General features: G+C 33.2%; 4 protein-coding genes across 7 annotated transcripts; 2 read left to right on the forward strand and 2 right to left on the reverse strand.

Moving 5' to 3' along the window:
• Nucleotides 1-197: 197 nt before the first annotated feature.
• Nucleotides 198-3,689, reverse strand: LOC107923955 (putative disease resistance protein At1g50180). 2 transcript variants are annotated; one of them, XM_016854176.2, is made up of 2 exons: nucleotides 784-3,689; nucleotides 198-544 (listed from the first exon to the last, which is right to left on the reverse strand). In XM_016854176.2, the coding sequence occupies exon 1, from the start codon at nucleotides 3,498-3,500 to the stop codon at nucleotides 828-830; it is 2,673 nt and encodes an 890-aa protein (XP_016709665.1). In that variant the 5' UTR covers nucleotides 3,501-3,689; the 3' UTR covers nucleotides 198-544; nucleotides 784-827. The 2 variants fall into 2 exon arrangements, with proteins under 2 accessions (XP_016709665.1, XP_016709666.1); XM_016854177.2 differs by having other exon boundaries at nucleotides 198-559.
• Nucleotides 3,690-4,409: 720 nt separating this feature from the next.
• On the forward strand, nucleotides 4,410-9,989 carry LOC107923954 (probable LRR receptor-like serine/threonine-protein kinase At3g47570). Of its 3 annotated transcripts, XM_041080643.1 has the most exons (8): nucleotides 4,410-4,952; nucleotides 5,102-5,173; nucleotides 5,258-5,464; nucleotides 5,615-5,686; nucleotides 6,438-8,270; nucleotides 8,371-9,191; nucleotides 9,300-9,402; nucleotides 9,493-9,989. In XM_041080643.1, the coding sequence occupies exons 1-8, from the start codon at nucleotides 4,682-4,684 to the stop codon at nucleotides 9,792-9,794; spliced, it is 3,681 nt and encodes a 1,226-aa protein (XP_040936577.1). In that variant the 5' UTR covers nucleotides 4,410-4,681; the 3' UTR covers nucleotides 9,795-9,989. The 3 variants fall into 3 exon arrangements, with proteins under 3 accessions (XP_040936577.1, XP_040936576.1, XP_040936578.1); XM_041080642.1 differs by having other exon boundaries at nucleotides 4,411-4,952; nucleotides 5,102-5,464; XM_041080644.1 differs by lacking the exon at nucleotides 4,410-4,952 and having other exon boundaries at nucleotides 5,110-5,173; nucleotides 5,385-5,464.
• A 6,687-nt stretch (nucleotides 9,990-16,676) lies between these two features.
• On the reverse strand, nucleotides 16,677-17,779 carry LOC107922990 (ethylene-responsive transcription factor 2-like). The gene has a single exon (NM_001327213.2). It carries the CDS (start codon nucleotides 17,680-17,682, stop codon nucleotides 16,885-16,887), a length of 798 nt encoding a protein of 265 aa, NP_001314142.1. The 5' UTR covers nucleotides 17,683-17,779; the 3' UTR covers nucleotides 16,677-16,884.
• A 2,587-nt stretch (nucleotides 17,780-20,366) lies between these two features.
• On the forward strand, nucleotides 20,367-21,190 carry LOC107922974 (ethylene-responsive transcription factor ERF107). The gene has a single exon (XM_016853175.2). The coding sequence runs from the start codon at nucleotides 20,405-20,407 to the stop codon at nucleotides 21,026-21,028; it is 624 nt and encodes a 207-aa protein (XP_016708664.1). The 5' UTR covers nucleotides 20,367-20,404; the 3' UTR covers nucleotides 21,029-21,190.

A 21,190-nucleotide genomic window follows, 5' to 3' on the forward strand; every position in this document is an offset into this window, starting at 1 on the left:
TTTTGGTAATTCAATATTCAAAAAAAGAAATATTTTAAAATTAAAACACATTAGACCTATTTATTTACTGGTCGATTTGAAATTTGAACTGAGCTTTAAGTAAATGAAATTTGAACATACAGTGCTTGTTCAAATTTATTAGCTATTGTATAAGTTCTTTAATCTCTTATATTGAAATGCAATGAAAGAAGTTTCGATTCGGAAAAGGGTTTTACTGCTTAGCTAATGATAATAGAGCAGTAGTCCCCTTGAGTAGACATTATGATGAATAACCCAATCTACAGTGTAATCCCAGCCGGTCATTACAACATCTCTGACAACGAAGGATAAATGAGAATCTCTTAGAAACGAGAACCACCATCAAAAAAACAAATAAAAGCACCTGGAACAGAGGATAGGCAGCGAAGAACATCAGAATCACTAGTTTCTAAAATCTGGTTCAGCCATTTCTAGCTTTTAACAAGAAAAGAACCATGCTTCACTGCCATTTTTTCTGATTTGGCTTGCACAAGTGCATTGGTTTCATCAGTGACTGCTGCGATTCCTGCTAAACACAATTCTGAGTCGATAATGATAAGGGTAATGATAAAATTGAATTCAAGTTTGTGAGCATGAAATTTATATGCCAGACCTCTAGAATTTATGCAAGATTAAGTGAGTCCGAATTAGTTTGATAATATTGACAATTCCGAGTTGATAATGTGATAGGATTGAATGAAGTTTGTGAGCATGAAATTGCGTAATCGGAATTAGTTTGATCAGATTGAAACAGAGTACCCATACCTTGAAAAATGAATCCATAAAGATTTGCCACTAGAAACTGCACATTAAACAAATAAGATGGAAGGCACATGCTGAACTTTGTAAAAATCTTCACCTCGAACCCTATCCACAAATGCTTTTGGCATCTCTTCAATATCCAACTCACGGAGAGCACCAAGTGATTTCATTCCTTCGGGAAGCATCTTCAAGTTTGCACAATTGATGATCCGAAAACTCCTAAGCCTTAGCACTGCACCTTCTTCAAGATTTAACTCTTCCAAGCATTCTAGTGAGTGAAACTCTAAGAACTCAAGTTGGGGAAAGCCGTTGACTGATATTGTCATTTTTTGTCCATCATAGGAGTGTGCTTTTAGTCTCAAAATCAGTAATCTCGGCAGATTCTCAATTACCCTCACCGAGTCTTGCTTGAGATGAGTATGTTCTAATGTCAACTGAGTCAGATTTGGTGGGAATTCATGTGAGCTAGGTAACTGTCTTACCGTTCCTCTGATATGCAACTTGATGAGATTTTGAAGAGCAGAAAGTTGAGTGAGTGGTGGAAAATCAGCATCTTCAGCACGCAGGTACAGGGATTGAAGTTGTACAAGTGCCAAAATGGAATCGAATATTTCAGTAGCTTTAAAGCTGAAGTTTCCTCTGATTCCCAATTTTCGCAGGCTGGTTAACTTTGCAGGGTTGTTTTGCATCCATTTTTCTACATTTATTTCTGATAGAACCTGGAGATGCAGCAGTGTGTCGACTCGCAGAGGCCCTCCGTATTTATGGCCGCACATATAAAGATGTCGTAACTTAATTAGCTTCCATATTACATTTGGAATAATTTTCAGATGAAGATTTGCTGCAACATCAAGTGTCTGCAGATTTCGCAAAGAACTTATGGATGGCGAAATCTCCTGCAAGTTGGTCTCCTTCAACCCTAAGTACTTCAAATGAATTAGCACCCCAATTATACTTGAAACTTTACTACATGGTATGCCCTCCAACTCTAGGATTCTGAGCAATTTGAAGCTTTTGCCAATATAGTCCAGATCACTGACTTCCATTTTATAAGGATCATTTATATAATAATTAACCTGGCTTTGGTTATGATCAACTCTAAAGAATAGGAGTGACCGGAGTTGGGGATCCGAATACTTGCATTGAGGCCACTGAAAGGTTGAGTAGATAGCATGACGACGAGATTTTGCTGAAGGCTGGAGATTTTGACACCCTTGAATCTCATGAAAGCTCTCCGCTTTGGCCTTTGAGAGGGATAGATCTCGTAGTAGATCATGAAGACGGCATTGTTTAACTCTGTCGTTGACACTCCATTTGGCTACTTGAACCATGTTTCTCTCGATTAACTCATTCAAGTAATCCTCTGCTACGTCCTCCATCCTTTCCCCTTGCTGCGGAATCAAACCCTCTGCAATCCACAGCCTATATAGTTTGTGGGAGGGAATCAAGCGGTCCTCTGGGAATTGGCCTAGATGTAGGAAGCAAGATTTGAGGTAATATGGCAAATCATTATAACTCAACGCTAGTATGGCTGACACTCCATCTGCTTCTCGTCCGAAGAGTGAGTGTATGTTGGAAAGAACCCTTTTCCATTCCCCCAGATTTTTTTTCGTTGAAAGCAATCCTCCCACCACAATGATGGCAAGTGGTAATCCAGCACATTTTGCTACAATCTCTTTCCCTCTTTCCTCCAACTGCGGTGAACCGTATGAGTCGTTGTTATGAATGAAAGCTTTCTTGCAGAACAACATCCAGCCATCTTCTTCACTAAGAAGATGCAAATGATAGGGAATACTTTGAGCATCTGCTTTCAAAGCAATACCATTTTTGCGTGTTGTTAGCATCACTCTGCTTCCATTACTTCTGTCAGGAAAAGCCTTTGCAATCGAATTCCATGCTTCGATACTCCATACGTCATCCAAGACTACCAAATACCGCTTCCTTCTTAGGTGTTCAAAGAGAATACCTTCGAGTTCTTCTTCTCCCAAACTTTCCAATTTCCTTCTTGGTGATCCCACTTGCTTTATAATTGCCTCAAGAAGGTCTTTACTACTGAATTCCTGGGAAACATAAACCCATGCTCGAGAAGGAAAACGAGCCTCGATATCACCATGATTGTAAACCTTTTTTGCCAGAGTTGTCTTTCCGATGCCCCCCATTCCGACTATTGAAATCGCATGCCATTGGTCATCGGTCTTGACAAGTTGTTTCACAAGCTTATCTATGTCTTCGTCCAGGCCAACAATATCCTTCTCTTCACGGCGAGGAGATGATCTTCTCAGTTTCCGAAGCCTCTCCCTTGCAGTACTGATCCCTTCCCCAATGTTTCTGATGCCGTAGGTTTCACGGCTAGCAGATATATTAACGATTCTTCCTTGGATATGAAGAAGCTCATTAGCGATGTTGGAGCGATGTTTCCATTCTTTGAAAACGGAAGCAGACCTTTTGAAGAAGTGGTTTTTCTTGAGGGACTCCATTCTGAGGAGGAACGTGTCGATGAGATCCTCAGCGTCATAAGCAACATTTCTGATATCGGACACCCAGTTGCGCACTCTCTCGTCATCATCTTGCTTTGCTTCTGCATCCTTTAAGAAACATCTCATCCGAACCAATTCCTCTTGTAGACGCTCCACATGTTTTCTAACATCCGTGTGAAAATCAATTTCTTCCAGTATGCCAGCTAGTCTTTCTACAACAAAGGAAACTGCAGCTTCCGCCATGCTAACCGGCCACAGGTGGCTGGAACGATTTTTTTTCTTTTGGAAGAGGGTTACAATGAACTTCAGTATGCAATAATTGCCTTAAACTGAGAACATTTCTTGAAGATCGAAGTTGGTAAACACCGAAGAAGTCTCCTTTTTGGGTCCACGCGCAGGAGTCAATTTTGTAGTGATGATATGGAATACAGTTGTAAAGAAAAAGAAAAGAAAAGAAAAGAAAATAGTGAAAAAGTTAAAAGAAAGTAAATCAATACGTATTATATTATTTGAATAATTAAAATTAGAAAAGAAAAGAAAAATAAAGTAATTTTAATATATTTTTTTGAATAAACAGTGAAAATGAAAAGAAATGATTAGTTATAACTTATAATAAATTTTTCTAGTAATGACTTCTTATTTTTAGTAATAATATCCTTTCTTTTGGCAAAAGAAGTTATAATGATTTTTTTTTATTTTAACATTTTCATAAAACTATTTATAAAATATAAAAATGATAAAAAAACATTTTATCTTAAAATTTTATTTTACTTTTTCTAGTTTTCCCAAAAAAAATCGGACAAAGTAAAGAGTTAAATTTCATTGTTTAAATTAATATAAATATGAAATTTATTCTCTTTAACTTGTTGAAAAGTATTTAATTAATGTTTAAACTTTTTTAAATTTGTATTTTGTCATATACATTGTTTAATTTTTTAACTGTATAAAATTTTTAAGGGTTAATATATAATTTAGTTTTTGAAATTGTAAAGCAACTGAATTTGTTAAAAAAGTATTTAGTCTATACATAAACTTATCCAAAAAATTATATTTTTTAAAATTAATTTATATTTTTAATTTTTAAAATTTTTTAATTTATGCCCGTCAAACATAAGGTAATTTAATTTTTGTTCTTTGTGCGTTATTGCTTTGCTGAAATTTCCAGTCATTTACCGTGAAAGTGGTGCCGAAATTTCCAGTCATTTACGGCCACATAGTGTCAAACCAGTAAGAACAGAAAACCTGTGCCTTAATGAAAGAATTTACGTATTTTATGTTGACTCGAGGTTTTTCTTGTCGCAGCCTTCTTGGTTTTCAGTCATAATTTATTTTCCTTTTAATAGCTCTAAAATTTATAGGGTTTCATATATTTGAGCTCTTTATTTATATAATAGTCCGTTTATCAATCTGTTCGGGTGTTAGTCATGGGAATCTTTTCCTTTCCAAGGCTGGTATCAGCCCACTTCTTGATGTTGTTTATAGCACATGTTTATTCATTAAATTATGATGAATCATCTGCTCTTCTTGCCTTGAAAGCCTATATCAGTCCTGAATCTCAAAATGTCTTGGCAAACAACTGGACAACAGCTACTTCGGTTTGTAATTGGATTGGTGTCATTTGTGGTGGCCAACCCCAGAGGGTCGTAGCCTTGAGCCTTTCTTCCATGGGTCTAGATGGCACCCTTCCTCCAATTGGTAACCTATTACACACTTTTATGTTTCTTTTCCAAACCAGTTAGTTTTGTACCTTGAAAAGAGTAGACCCTGGATCCAATTCCTTGAACTGTGAGGAGCCAGCCTGCCAACATGGTTCATGGTTTTAAACATGGAAAACTATTTTGTAGGTACAACTCCATCAGCTTTAGGCAGCATAACTTCGTTGAAGAAGATCGATTTGAGCTACAATAAGCTCTCAGGTTCCATTGCTTCTACCATTTTTAATTTGTCTTCACTGCAAATAATTGATCTTAGCCACAATCTGCTAGCTGGTAATCTTCCAGCAGACATGGCCAACCGTCTTCCAGAATTAAAGGAGCTTTATCTCTCTGGGAATCAACTTTATGGACAGATCCCAAGCAGTTTGTTCAACTGCAGACAGCTAAAAGTAGTATCTGTGTCTTCTAACAGTTTCACAGGAAATATATCTATAAATCTTGGGAACTTGACCATGCTCAAGGACTTGGATCTTAGCACTAACAACTTTGAAGGTATGCCTGATTGCCTATTTGAATCAGACCATTTTTGGTATAACTCCCAATCTTTGAAACATGCTTTTTTTTTTGTCTTGATACAGTTCATAATTTCCGTTTTTAGTATTTACTTTACCAAGATGTTTCTTTGTAATTGTTTTAATGTAGGTCGCATTCCAAGCAGTATTGGTAACTGTTCATCACTCAAGACAATAAACTTCAGCGAAAACAACTTGGAAGGTTATCATAGTACTTATCTAAGCTAGGTTTATAAACCTGTTTGTTTGCCCGGGTCGCAAAACAAAGCACCAATTCTGAAATGGGTTGAATTAACTGCAACTTCTTTTCTTATTACCGGTTGACCAAATATATCTTGATACCAAAAAGGACTAGGTTTATAAAACTTAGAGGAATTTATTGCTATGTTGCATGGACTCTTCAAATTTTTTGAAGTATGTCCAACACACTTTTGGGAAATGCCCTTGTGAGATGCATACCCATATTTGAAACTCACGCCCGATTCTGAGTGTACATATGTATGTCGTATGCATCCTCTTCCACGGAGGTGGCATAAATGACTTAGGAAATCTTCCACTGATAGAAACTCATTTGCATTACTAGTTGCAAGGCTTAATATCTCATGCATTTCGCATATCTTGTGAAAGTACAGATAGAAACAAGCAGGGTAAGTTCGTATGTGACCTTTTGTTGTTAGGTAGTGAACAAAACCTGGCTTCTTTTTGGAAGATAGAATCAGCTATTGCCTGGTTTAGGACGGTTGCATCCTGTTGACTATGATAAAGTTATAGTGTTTGTGTATTTCATTCAGTCCCCTTTGTAGAAGTTAAGGCTTTTTTCTAGAAATAGCCCCATTAATTAATGGTTAACTTTCTAATGAAAGCTTAAGTAACAATGTTAGTAGAAAATGCAGAATTCAGTGAAAGCAAGTCTTGTGACTCTGACTTGGGCATGTACGTTTTATTTATGGCAGGTGCAGTACCATCAGAGATTGGCCTCTTCCTTCCAAATCTTCTTGAGCTTCAACTTCGGGGAAATAAACTTCCTGGAACCATCCCTAGCTCCATCGCTAATGCATCTAAGCTCACTTTGTTGGACTTGGCTGATAACTCATTTACTGGCCCTATTCCTATGACAATTGGCAGTCTGAAAAATCTCCAAAAACTTGATTTAGGACACAATCAGTTAAGCAGTGAATCCTACACTCCAGAATCAAGCTTTATAAATTCATTAACAAATAACGGGAATTTGAGAAGGATAGTGTTATCAGGCAATCCTCTGGATACCGTGCTCCCTATGTCTATTGGAAATCTCTCCACTTCTCTTGAATATCTTGAGTTAATTAATTGCAAACTTAAGGGCAGCATTCCTGCTGAAGTTGGCAGCTTAGGCAGCTTGATTTCCTTAAAGCTAGGAAACAATGCATTGACAGGTGTTATTCCAGATACAATTGGACATCTGGAAAACCTGCAAAGTTTGCAACTTCAAGGTAATAAATTACAAGGATTCATTCCTTATGATCTTTGTCTGTTGGGAAGGATGTTTGAATTGTTTTTAGGTGGCAATGAGCTCTCTGGATCCATACCAGAATGCCTAAGTAATCTCACTGCCCTGAGGAACCTCAGCTTAAGCTCTAATAGATTGACTTCCACGATACCGTCCAGCTTGTGGAGCCTAGTGGATATACTGGCCATAAACCTGTCATCAAATTCTTTACAGGGGTCTCTCCCATCAGGAATTGGCGATCTGAAAGCTTTGGTCGAAATTGATTTGTCAAATAATCAGTTATCAGGCCACATCCCAGTCAGTATTGAGAACCTGAAAAATCTAGTTTACCTCTCTTTTGCAGTAAATAGATTGCATGGTCCCATTCCAGAAATCCTTGGTTGGGCTGTGGCCTTGGAATTCTTGGATCTCTCTCGTAACAACCTTTCTGGCGTAATTCCAAAATCCTTGGAAAAACTCCATTACCTTACATATTTTAATGTGTCTTTTAATCAACTCGAAGGGGAGATACCCGGTGCGGGATCCTTTGCTAACTTCACAGCCCAATCATATTTGATGAACAAAGCACTTTGCGGTGCAGCACGATTGCAAGTTCGGCATTGCAGGACTGGTAACAGATCATGGAAAACGCTTCTTACAAAGATTCTTTTACCCGAAATTGCATCAATTTGTACCCTATCACTGATATACAGGGTGATTCAACACTGGGCGATAAAACACTGCCTGGAAAAGGAAAATGATCCACTCTTAAAAACAAATCGAACAATTCTGTACCAGGAAATTGAGCTAGCAACAGATGGATTTAGCGAAAGTAACCTCCTTGGCACTGGAAGTTATGGTTCCGTTTACAAAGGAACAATGAAAGAGGAGAAGAATGTTGCCATAAAGGTTTTCAATTTGAATCTAGAAAGAGGATTGAGGAGTTTTCAGGTTGAATCTAATTTACTGACCAAAGTTGGTCATCGTAATCTTGTCAAACTCATGTCCAGTTGCTGTGATGATGATTTTAGAGCCTTGGTGCTAGAATACATGCCCAATGGAACCCTGGATAAGTGGCTTTACACTCACAATTACTTTTTGAATCTCTTGCAAAGACTCGATATAATGATAGAAGTTGCGTCAGCTATGAGCTACCTTCATTCAAAACTTATCCTTCACTGTGATTTGAAACCTAGCAATGTCCTGCTAGATGAAGACATGGTTGCTCGTGTAAGTGATTTCAGCATTGCCAAACTCCTAGATGGAAGGGATGCTGCAGTGCAAACAATGACCATGGCCACTATTGGGTACATGGCACCAGGTACAAATGTTTGTATTTGTATTTTGATTTATGTGCATAATTTCTCTGTGGTCTGTATTTTGAAAGCAAATTGTTATTGACACAATGTACTTAACTATAGAGTATGGATCAAGAGGAATTGTATCTGAAAAAACAGATGTCTACAGCTTCGGTATTCTAATGATGGAAACATTCACTGGAAAGAAGCCCACAGATGATATATTTAATGTGGAAATGAATTTGAGGCGCTGGATATTTGAGTCATTACCTCATGCAGTGGACAGAATTATTGATGTCACTTTGCTGCAACATGATCAGGAAAACATAGCAGCTAAAGCAACATGCATAAAATCAATCATGGAACTTGCATGTTTTTGTACTGCTGACTCATTTTCTAAGAGGAAGACTATGGAAAAAGTTGAGATCGAGCTCGGTAGGATCAAAACACGTTTTCTAATAGATGCCAAATTGATAGGAGAATGCGAAGAAACCCCAAGGGCATTGCATCCTGGGATTTTGTTTCAAGAGCTTCAGTTAGCAACATGTGGATTTAGTGAAATAAACCTGCTCTACTCGGGGAAATCTAGCTTTGTATACAAAGGAACTCTGAAAGGCGACGTTGTTGCGATAAAGATTTTTAAGCTACAGAAAGGAGGGTTAGAAAGTTTTGAAGTTAACTGTCAAGCATTGTCATTTATTCGTCATCGGAATATTGTTAGACTCCTGGAATGTTGCAGTGACGTTGATTTCAAAGCCTTGGTGGTAGAATACATGCCCAACGGGTCTCTCCAAAACTATCTACACCCTGCTGTGATTACCTTCGACTTTTTTTATAAGCTCAAAATAATGATAAACGTGGCTTCTGCTTTGTCTTACCTTCATTCTATGCGTGTCATTCACTGCAATTTAAACCCCACCAATGTCTTGCTAGATGAGGATATGGTAACTTATACTGTCTATTGCATTGCATGCTTATGTGATTCATTTTATGAATATATGATGTTGATATGTACTCAATTTTCGTTTTTGGTTTGTGGGGGGATGTGGCAGGTTGCTCGCATAAGTGGCTTCAGCATTGCCCAATTCTTAGACAAAGGCAGTGCTGAAACAATAACCACTACAATGGCAGAAAGTCCTGGTTATATGGCACCAGGTGATCTAATTTCTTGGGTTTAGTTCTTTGTAATGTTTTCAAATATGGATACAATTTTTATAATTCCTATTATTACTATCTTCTATGCAGAGTATGCATCAACTGGAAATGTTTCCGAAAAAACTGATGTATACAGTTTTGGTATTCTATTGATGGAAACATTTACCATATTAAGGCCAACGGAAGAAATGAACTGGAGGAGCCGGATTTGCGACTCACTACAATCGGAAGACAAAATCGCAGGCCTCGATATTCAGCAGACTGATCAGACAACAAGCCTTTTACGTACGATCCTGAGATTGATTTATTGTTGCACTTCAGAGTTACCTGGTGAGAGAAATAGTATGTGGCAAGTTGAAAAAGAGCTAGTACGGTTGAAATGGAATGGTTGAAATGGAAATGAAATGGAGGGGCTGGATTACTCTGCTGCTGCTGCAACACTGCTGCGATCTTACTTGAAAAAGTTAAAAACTAAAATCCGAAATACAAATCATAGATTATATTGTTGCTGTTCGAAACATTTTCAAATATTTATTATATTCCAATAACTATAACTGAATGGGTGTAATTAATTAAAAGTTATATTATTTGATTTTTTGAAAAAAATTATAACTATTTAAATAATTATATTTGAATAGTTATAATATTAAATGAATAATTATGTGTTTATTTTAAAGACATTATTATTTAGAAAGACACGTATTGAAAAATATCTTTATGAAGAGATATGAAATTCTTATAAATAGGAATGAGATTTTATTTAGAAATCACACAAACAAATTTTAATATTCTTTCTTTCTTTCTTTTATTTTTTAATATTATTAGATTATTTTATAAAGTATTATTGTAGAAATCTTATGTAGAAATTGAGTTTCTTGTTATACATTGCTCAATGAGTAGTGGACTATTCTTGTCAGTGCAAAACATAAATAGTCATTGACTTCATTGTATCATCGAGGTTAATTTGCTTGGAGCTCATTTGCATACCAAAGATAGGTAAGGGCGAATATAACTTTAAAGATAGTGACTTGATACACGTCTTTGAGCCTTATCCTATTTCTTCTTTTTTTGTTCGAGTTTCGTTTGTGTGCTCGAAATTTTTCTCACCAAAAATTTATACTAATAGTTACCGGAATATATTCCAAGTCTGTCTGATATTGAATCAAATTCTACAATTTAGCTTGTACCAATTATATTGCTTGATTGGTGGTAATGTTAGTGTTTTTTATTTTCTTGGCCTTATTTTCTCACTTTTGATTTTTTGTCATGGAAGCCATAGAAAAAGCTTTCTTCAATTTCAATCATGTTATTATTAAATTCTTGAAAATTTTAATTAAGATGATAAATATATACATGTATATAGATTTAATTGAATGGTGGCTGTCGAAATCATTTTTATTTTGAAAAACGGGAATCGACTTTAAAACGAGGTATGGAGTTACCACCAATCTTTTTTGTTTAGGTGTGATCGGGTCACCTATTAAAATATCGATTTTGGCCTACGAAATTTGAGAAAACGGGTTCGGAAGTCGATTACATACGAGGAAGGATTAGCACCCTCGTTATGCCAAGAATTGGTGCCAAATTGATTAAACAATGTCCTTATGTCGAAAATTGAAAAGATCTTAAAAATACAATTTCTTTCAAAATGTTTGGATAATTCGAATTGGATGCTGAGATTCTTTTGTCTCGAAAGAATAAAATATCATATCCAGCGTGTTAGGATACGACATTTCAAACTCCCAATACCAAGGCCATCTTGTAATTTCCAAAATTCATGCATCGAAACTTTAAAAGGATATTCAGTTATTTGGTCAAACGATGAACCGAAACCCAACACGTTAGGGCAGGATTTCTCAAGTTTCCAAACACAAAATATTGCCTCATTTTTTTAATTTAAGAAAACATGGATGAAATTTCGAAAGGATATTTAGTTATTCGGTCAAACGGAAAATTGAAATCCAGCACGTTAGGGCACGATTTCTCGAATTTTCAAACACGAAATATTTCCTTATTTTGAGAGGTTTTTTAAATAAGGGTGATTATAAAAGCGGTGAAGCACATTTATTCGGTTTATATAAAAAAAAATGAAATGAACAATTTAAGATGAAAAAGTAAGCAAGCTCGATCATAAATCAATACACGAAAATCCAAAAGCAAAGTAACTAATATGGAACATGTACATAGTTAATATATTACACCATTTATCAACGATATTACAAAGGTGTAGATATGTAAATTAAAACACACAAAAACAAACAATAAACAAACGAACAATACATAAAATAAACTATATGTATATAGACAAACAATACATGCAAAACTTTAAAATTAATTATAAAATAAATAAAAATAATTAATGCATAAAATACAAAATATTGATCTATCTAAATTAATAATTTACATATAATGAAAAACTTATTATAAATATATGTATAGAAATAATAATATAAAAACGTTTGAAATAAACAAATATATCATAAAATAACTTTAAAAGACATAAATTATATATATAGATTTAAAAGGAAATGTATAATCACAAATAGATTTAAAAGAAAATATATGAAATAATATAAAATCAACAATATATACAAAAAAACATAATGTACAACAATTTAAAACTGATGATATAGGAAATATTTACATATATATAAGTGTAAAAAATAATTTTGTAACGAAACAGTATAAATGATATACAAAACAATATATATATGAATAAATAATATACACAAAATACAAATAGCTTAATATAAATAATATACACAAAAATAATAATATAATATTTGAAGCAAAGAATGTTCATAAAAGAGAAAATTAAATAAATTATATAATAAAACAGAATGAAAATATACAAAAGAAAATAACAAGAAGAAAAAATTAAAATAAGGTGGTATCAATTAATAAAATATTAAAATAATATGAAAAGGGGAAAATAATGAATAAATTATAAAGAATATAAAAACATGAATTTTAAAAGAACTCAATGGAAATAAAAACAAAATTAAGCGGATAATTTGTAAACAAATAAAATTCCTAAAGCGTAGACAAGGACTAGAATGAAATGCGCCCAAATGAATAGGGATTTAAAATACAAATATTCCAACTCATAAAAGGCAGTATTTAAATGAGGAGCAAATTGAAACAATGTGCAAATCCTTCGAAATAAAAACCGATATCCAATCGCTGTTTTTTGTGTTTGTATTTAGTATCTCCTCCCTTTTTTTTTCCAAAAAATCGCCCCATTTACAATAGTTTTGAATGACTTTTATAGCCAAATTTTACAACTGATTGCCTATTTCTTTTTGCAAACAAGTGGAGTGATAGAGTTAGTAGGGTGGTTTAGTGGGGTGATGGGGTTAGTGGCAAGTGGGATGATGGAGTTAGTGGTTGGTTTAGTGGGGTGTTAATTGGACGGTTAGTGTTTTGGGCTCTGTTTGTTAGGCCCGAACAAAATTTGAGCTCTACAGTGACAAAATTGAGATGAGATGAGACCAAAATATTCACTATCATATCAGTAAATTTATCTCTTATTTTACTAGTATTGATATTGATATTGGTCTTTTTAGATATGCAGTTTTAAATTTATTAATATTTTTTAAAAATTATTTAATATAAATATAACTACTATTAATAAATTCCATAAATAAAAATTAATCCTTCACTAAATTCAAAATTAACACCAACAAAAAAAATTCCCAAGAGTGGGAATTTTTTTCAATAAAAGAAACATGATGATTGAGTAATTTTTTATTTGATAATTGGGTAAGTAAATTATTTTTATTATATTTAAATTTTTATATTATAAATGTAAAAGCGTGTCCCAAAGAAGATAAAAAAAACTAAACTTTGCTTTTTATTGTAATATTTCTTTATTTGTTAAAATATTTTAGTTAAACCTTTAGTATAATAATAAATAGTTAAAAGTTTTATATATTTTAATATTATTCATGTATCGATTAATATAAGTGAAGTTGATCTAAATAATACGCAGACTGATATAAATGAAATCATATAAGATAAACCATATCAATCGTATAAGATAAAACCTAAAATACGTAAAATCCAATTTTGGAAAAAAATAATTGCATTCTTTTTTTTGAATATGGCCGTGATTACTTATTAATAGAGGTGTTCATAGGCTAGGCTACCCGGCCTGACCCGAAGGCCCGCCTGAAATGTGGGAGGGTTTGGGCAAAAATATAAGCCAGAAAAATGAGTTTGGACAAAAAAAATAAGGCCAGTTTAAAAAATGTGCAGGGCCTCGGGTAAGGTATTTTTAGCCTGAGCCCGGCCCGAATTCACTAAATGACAAAAAATTTGCATTTTTTTTTATTTTTGAATGTTATTTTCTTGTTGTTTTCTCCCTATTTTGCTACCATTTTACCATTATGTTGCTACTATTTTGTTGTTATTGTTTAGATATTATATAAAACTTATTTTATTGTTAATTTTGTTATTATTTTAAAGGCATTTGTTAATTTTTTTAAATTATTTTAGCGTCATTTGCTTGTTAAATTGCATCTATCTTAGTGTTATTTAAGTCTACATATTTTTTAAAATTTATTTTCAATTTGTTGGGAAATATTTATTTTGATGGTTTTAGTATTTTTGATGTATTATATATATTTACAAATAATATAAAAAAATAATACCGGTGGGTCGGGCCGGGCCCAGATTTTAATATTTTTATCCGGATAGGGCTTGGGTAAAATTTTAGGCCCGACCCGACTCGGGCCCAATAAAGGGTTTTATTAACTTATCCAAAAGTACTTCTTAAAGTATGATGAGCTCTTAGGAGATTCAAAGTCAATAGTAAAACTATATGCAAAGGAGATTGTGGAAGGCAGCTTTCATTGGCTTCAACTTTTCTATACAAATTTGTGATTTTGAAACTTAAAGAAATTGCTTTCGAAATCAATCATTATTGCGAGGTACAAAGAGATCAATTATGAAATGTTAGGAAAGGAAAAATCAAAGTTATTTGTGTAAGGCTTTAAGCTTGAGATATGTGTGAAACCATGGTGGATCTTAGTTTATTCCTTTCATATTTTGCTTACGGTTCTAGCCTTAATTTTCACTTGTAAAAATACATATAATTAAAGGGGATTTTATGTAGGATGCATTTAGGTACTTTGATGGGATCTTTTTCTGCCCCTTGGGCGGGTTAGGCAGAGAGCAGTAATAAAAAATATTGCAATGCTCCCTAACTTCAACTTTCAACCCACCAAATGAATTCTGGGATTATATGTTTTTTAGTTACCTATCAAATATTAATCATAACAATGAAACAATCCTTTTGTCTTTTCTGTATTTGGTACATCATATTAATGTTAAATTTTCCTTTTTTTTTAATGTACTTAAAACTTATATTATTAGCAGTTCCTTTACGAAAATATTCAATATTAATGATAAACTCAATAAGTATATGATAAAGATATTTATATCCAACTATAATTCCATTTGGTTAGCCTTGACGTTTTGTGGCAAAAAAAAAAAATCTTTCCCTTTTATTTTTTTTAAATTGTTATTTAAAATGTACTGTTTAAAAGTAAAAAAAATTAATTTAACAAAAATATTATATTAAGGGAAATTATTTAGTGTATTGTTAGTGGAAATTAAGGTTAGGAAATTAATAAATGTCCAATAAGGTATAGTAAAATATTAAAAAAAAGCACATATCAAATTTTTAAGATTGTTTATAGAATAAAAAAAATACTCTAATCAGTGTATCAAATACTTACTCTTAAACCAAATAATATAGGTAGAGGAGAAGGCAGAACAATTTTTTAGGGGCGAATGAAATTTTAATTTTTTATAGTCTATATCTTTGTAATTTTTAAAGGATTAAATCAAATTTTTATAATTTTAGGGGGGACAAAGTGTAATTTTATCTTTACTAATTTAAAATTATAAAAAATTTTAAATGGCCTAAATAACAAATTTCCATTTGCCCAGCCTTCCTAGATTCACCTATGAATATAGGAGAAAATATTTAATGCACTAATAAATTAAGAGTTTGAGAAGTACTGTATTATAAAGTACTGTATTATAAAGTGTAGTAAAATTTTTTTTAAAAATTTATATAAACAAATAACACACTTTTCACATCCTCAATTAATTGGTAGAATCTAAAAAATTTGACCAACAATATTTGTACTTTATATGTTAGTTTAATAGCTAATAGGCCGGTCGTTGGGTCCGGCCGAATCCTCCATTTGTCGCAGGAAGATATCGGAAAATACGCAGGGCTTGAAGTAATGAACGTTAATAATTAATCATTATATATTTATCTGTCAATCTTTTTGGTTTTATATGAAAAAAAAAAAGGCAAGTAAAATGATTCATGTAAATGTCTTCTTATTTCTTAATCTTTAACGTGGTGGATAGACCAAAACAAGTATGTGACGTTATATATATAATATATATAAATTCTGGTTGAATTTTTCGAAGCAGAATTTTGTTCCTTTTTTCTTTTTTTCTTTTCAGATTTAATCCCTTGCATAACCCTAATTTCATAGTTGACTGCAATTAAGCGTTGGGTTTTTACAAAGTTTTGTTCTTCCCATATGGCTCCCATTTTCAAAATCCAAATTCCAACTATACATATTTATTCAACAACAACGACCCTTTTCTATTTTTTTGTTTATGGCCGACATCTAAATATCTATAAAAGCATTTTTGCTAACATAATTTAACTTGTCTTTTACAACCCTATAGCAACGGAAAACACATTTCTTACATAGTATTATCACTTCACTGGTTAGTAGTTAAAAAAGTTATAGTTTAGATTCACTAATAAGTGATAATAATTAATAAATTAATCGGTTTTATCGTTCATTCATCATATTTTAAAATATTTGTAAAATCAGACATGGTCGACAAGTACGTGATCTTCATGTTATCTTTGCAACTTGTTTGTCAACCCTAAAATAAATAGAAAACATCTTTGTTAAATTTTGCATATAATTTTGGTAACTTATAATAAGCTACATGTCTATATCGCTAACATTATCACAGCTCTCTTTAATTTCTTAAGTTTATTCGTACGTCAACTCATGAATTGTCTTTGGTTAATTAACTTATGATGGGGTTATGTAATTCTTATATTTTGTGTGTGTGAAATTGTGATTCATGTGATGTAATTATTGCATGTTGGTTGATAAAAGCACAAAGCTATAGTTTTAAGTAAGTGGCTCCAATTTCTTACTTCTCATTGCCATTATTTATTATTTGGTAAATTATGGTAAGTAATGCTCCACTTTATCCACCCAAACTAAAATGAATGTGACGCTTCACAGATTTGTTTTTTCTTATAAGAGATTACACTTAATAATTTTTTTTATCAAAAACATTCGGTTCATAGGTTTTATTTATCCTCTCCGGAAAAAAAAAAGGCGCACTCAAAAGTTAATGGGTCTGTCTATTACTACTTTTCATCCTCTTAGTACGTACAACAAATAAACAGATAAAGATAAGAAATTTTTAATTCACCAATAACTGTTCTCCAAGTGGCATTAGGCCCATTTGATATCCCAATTGAAACACAGTCAACCCCATGTCTCTCTCTAACTCGGTTTGTTTAGTAACCAAACTTTTCCTTCTCTTAGGCGAAGGTGTATTATACGAAGAAGGCTCATTTTCCCGACGCTTAGCCGTGATTCTGACGGGTGCCGGCTCATTGTTGCCGATCCTATGCGGGAAATTAAGCAAAGCCCTGGAACCACGCATTTTAAAAGCCGCTCGGTCATAAGCCAAAGCAGCTTCCTCGGCGGTCTCGTACGTGCCTAGCCAAACTCTTGCCCCGTTCTTAGCTGAGTCTCTTATCTCCGCCGCGAATTTCCCCCACGGCCTTTGCCTTACTCCTCTGTAATGCCTCCCCTTAGCTACTCTTTGATTCCCATTCCTAAAGCACTTTTCTTGTTTTCCCATAAAAAAAGCGGTTTCGTTTTCACTGCTTATTCCCATGAAAGCAGTTCCGAATAACATTTGAGTTGTTGCAGCATCTACGGGTTGAGTCGACCCGATGGGGTTCACTTTGATTACTGGTGTCAACACCTCAGCCTCGTCTTTAATGGCAGTTGGCAGCGTTGAATCGGAAGGAGACCAACCAAAATTAAGAGCTTCGTGAAGGGAGTTGTAGATAAGCATGTCCTCAGAGTCATCGACTTTCAAAGGCAAATCGCCCCATCGTTCCGTCAGGCAGGAGTTAAGACAAGTAAAGCTTGGAGTTCGAGGATATTGATGAGAAAAGCTATACTCACACAGACTAATCTCGTTCATTCTATGCAATTTACGATTTGAGACTTGGCGTCGATCCAATACCAAATTTGTAAGCAAAGAACACCAAATATGAAAAGAAAGAAACTAATAAGGGACTTAATTTAGAAAGAGAGAGGGGGGTTTTTATAGAAGGAAAAAAATAAAGTGAGATTAATTAATTGGTAACTAAAAATTGGGAATATTTTAGAGATTAATATATTTAATTTTAATGTCATCTAATTAAAATATAATTACAATTATTATAGGTGTGAAAAATGTTTTGAAGAAGAAAAAAAAGTTCAATATAAAAAAATGTTTAACTCTAATATTTATATTCTCATCAATTGATGTCACTCAATAAAAATAACATCATATAATTTAATAGCCATGTATAAACACATATATGATGTATGCACATAAGTAGCTTTGAAATAACATCATCTAATTTAATAATCATGTATAAACATCATCTAAAATTATTCATAATATTTTAGTGATATTATATTTTAATTTATTATTAAAATTAATCATAATTTTATGATTTACTTAAATATAATAATAAAATGATTATGAAATTTGTAAAAGTATGCAAGTGGGCAAATTGGGAGTGAAGGGGCATTAATTCATGTGACACGTGAGGGATATTGGATTGGATGAGAGAGATTTAGTTTGTAATGGTTAATGGATTGGCGAATGAGATGGACGAGTTCGACCCCTTATTTCAGCTTTATCGATCATTCATATCATTACTCTGCATTTAGGACCGGACACACCTTGGTTTTTATTTTGTTGTCGATATGGATACGTAAACCTCTTCACGTCTGGGTCTAGTCAGATTTGAGTTGAGATTTGACAAAATTTTAGATCTGGTTGATAGGTTTAAATTTGATTTAGCACAAAAAATAAATTTAAAATTTTACTCAAATTTGACCTGAAAAAATATTAAAATTCAAGTTCAATCGTATTAAAATTTTTATATTATTTATATATTTTTTAAAAATATAATACATTAAACACACTAAAAAATTAAAATAAATATTTCCAACAAATTAAAAATAAATTTTAAAAATATTTATACTTAAATAACACTAAAATAGGTGCAACATAACAAGTAAATGTATTTAAAATAGTAACACAATTAACAATAAAATAAGAGTTATACAGTATCCAAATAATAATAATAAAGTAGTAATAATATAACAGTCAAATAATAGTAAAACAACTAGAAAAAAAAAGTAGTAAAACAGTAGGGAAATAACATTCTTTTTTTTTTACAAATTCAAGTTGGACTGGAATTAAAAAAATTTTACTTGAAACTCGATCCATTCTCTAAAAAGAATTTATTTTTTATTTTTTCACAAACTCATGTTATATTTCACTTTGTATTTGAGCATTGAAGCTCATAGTTTAGTTACCGACACAAAGAGGCAACTTTAATTCATTACTAGGAAAACAAATAACCTTAAACACTCACCTCAAAGATCAAATCTTAACCATTCAATCATTTATACAATTACCATAACTTATTTGCAAGTAGGACAGCTACCTTTTTATTTTTTCCCCCTTGGGATGAAGCAGCAATAATAAAAGCTAGAGAAATATCACATTGCTTTGCAACTGGTCATTTTTAATGATGAAGCTGTCAAATAAAATGACAAGAACCTTTACGAGAGTTAGTTGCCAGTGGAGCCCTCCAGGCTCCCAAGTAATCCAGTTGCACACTGTTCTTTGTCTCCAAATTTTTCGCAACTGTTAACCCCCAATACATCCCGCCTTTATGCTCACACCACAGCTATGGATGCATTGCCTCACACAAGTTGGAAGGTCCCCCAACACACAGAGATAAAAACATGAACAATCTTTTTTTGCCTAGTACCAACTTGGAACTCGCCTTTAAAGGGGTCCCCAATTTTTTTTTATAATTAATTTGCCTTGGATAAGATCATCGATTTTCCAGCACACAACTTTGTATGAAAAAAAAAACTAAAACCCGTGTACACAAATCTCTCTCTCTCTCTAAACACTAGGTAAAATAAAAACAACAACAACAATAAATTTTAGGTGAGACCCACACTGTGTTTATTTTCAAGAGTCATTGCAACCGTTGAAAATTTTTAAGTAAACTACACTTAAGGTTATTAATTTATTAATATATTTATATTTTGAGAACTCAACTTTAAAAAGTTGAAAATTGATTACTAAACTATTTGAAATTTTCATTTAAATCATTGGGTTATTAAAATCAAAATCACAATTGTATGAACTTTTTTGTCCACACTCCATGCAACAATTGAAAGCTCATCTTCTCGTTCTCTTTTACAATTCATTTTTTCTTTATGAAATAACTTTGAATGTCATCAATTTACGAACTAAAATCTAAACAACTTTCTTATCTGATTTCTAATATTGTCCGTCAAATCAACTTAGACTTAAGGTATGGTCATTTATTTATTGATGGGTATTGATCTACCATATCGATTGTCAAATCGTAACTTTACTTGAAGCTTGATAGTTGGACTGTTTAAAATTTTTTTAATAGTTTAGTGATTTAAATAAAAATTTTTAAATAGTTCAGTGATTTAAATAAATTTTTTTAAATAATTTAATGATCATTTTATAATTTTTTGAAATTAAGTGATGAAAATTTTTTCTTTTCAATTTCTAAATTCCCTGTATATAAATATATTATATTCTAACCCGGTGCCGCCTCCATTTATTAATTCTTGAAAAAGTTTTCAAGGAAATGACCAGCGTTGAAGAATCAACGACACTCGAGTTCATTCATCAGCACCTCCTTGGAGACTTCACTTCGGCTGATGCTTTTATAAGTAGCCTTGATTTTGGCCTCTCTCAACTACAAAATTACCAGGTTCCCGAACTGTATCAACCTCACTCTCCCGTATCTGACCCGAATTGCCGAATCCCTGAAATCTTCGGCTATGACGTAAAACCTGAGGTTGTTGAGCTGGCATCTCCGAGTGTGTTCATTTCAGGGTCGAAAATGGAGCAGAAGGTGTTGGTTTGTGAAGAGAGGAGGCATTACAGAGGGGTGCGGAGAAGGCCATGGGGAAAGTTTGCTGCAGAGATCCGAGACCCGACCAGGAAGGGACGTCGGGTTTGGCTAGGTACTTTCGATACCGATGTTGATGCTGCCAAGGCTTATGATTGTGCAGCATTTAAAATGAGGGGGCAGAAAGCAATACTGAATTTCCCACTGGAAGCTGGACAGGCTACTCCACCAGCCACAACTTGTAGGAAAAGGGGAAAAGAGAAGAGAAATAAGTCGCCGGAAAGTGACGTCATGTCACAAGTTAGTAGTGAGCTAGCTTCGGCGGTGGTGAAGGAAGAAGAGGATAAGCCTTATTGATGGTCAGAATATCACCTGTCACCATTATAATTAGAAGAAGATAACATGATAGATAATGTGAATTCGGTAAGCTGTTAAAAGGGAGGCATTTAAATCACGCACCATCAAAAAATGTATATTTAGAAGTCTAATTATTGAGTTGCTTTGCAAGTTCAGTTGGAA

Source organism: Gossypium hirsutum, chromosome A11 (assembly GCF_007990345.1).
Source record: "Gossypium hirsutum isolate 1008001.06 chromosome A11, Gossypium_hirsutum_v2.1, whole genome shotgun sequence".
NCBI classification, from domain to species: domain Eukaryota; kingdom Viridiplantae; phylum Streptophyta; class Magnoliopsida; order Malvales; family Malvaceae; genus Gossypium; species Gossypium hirsutum.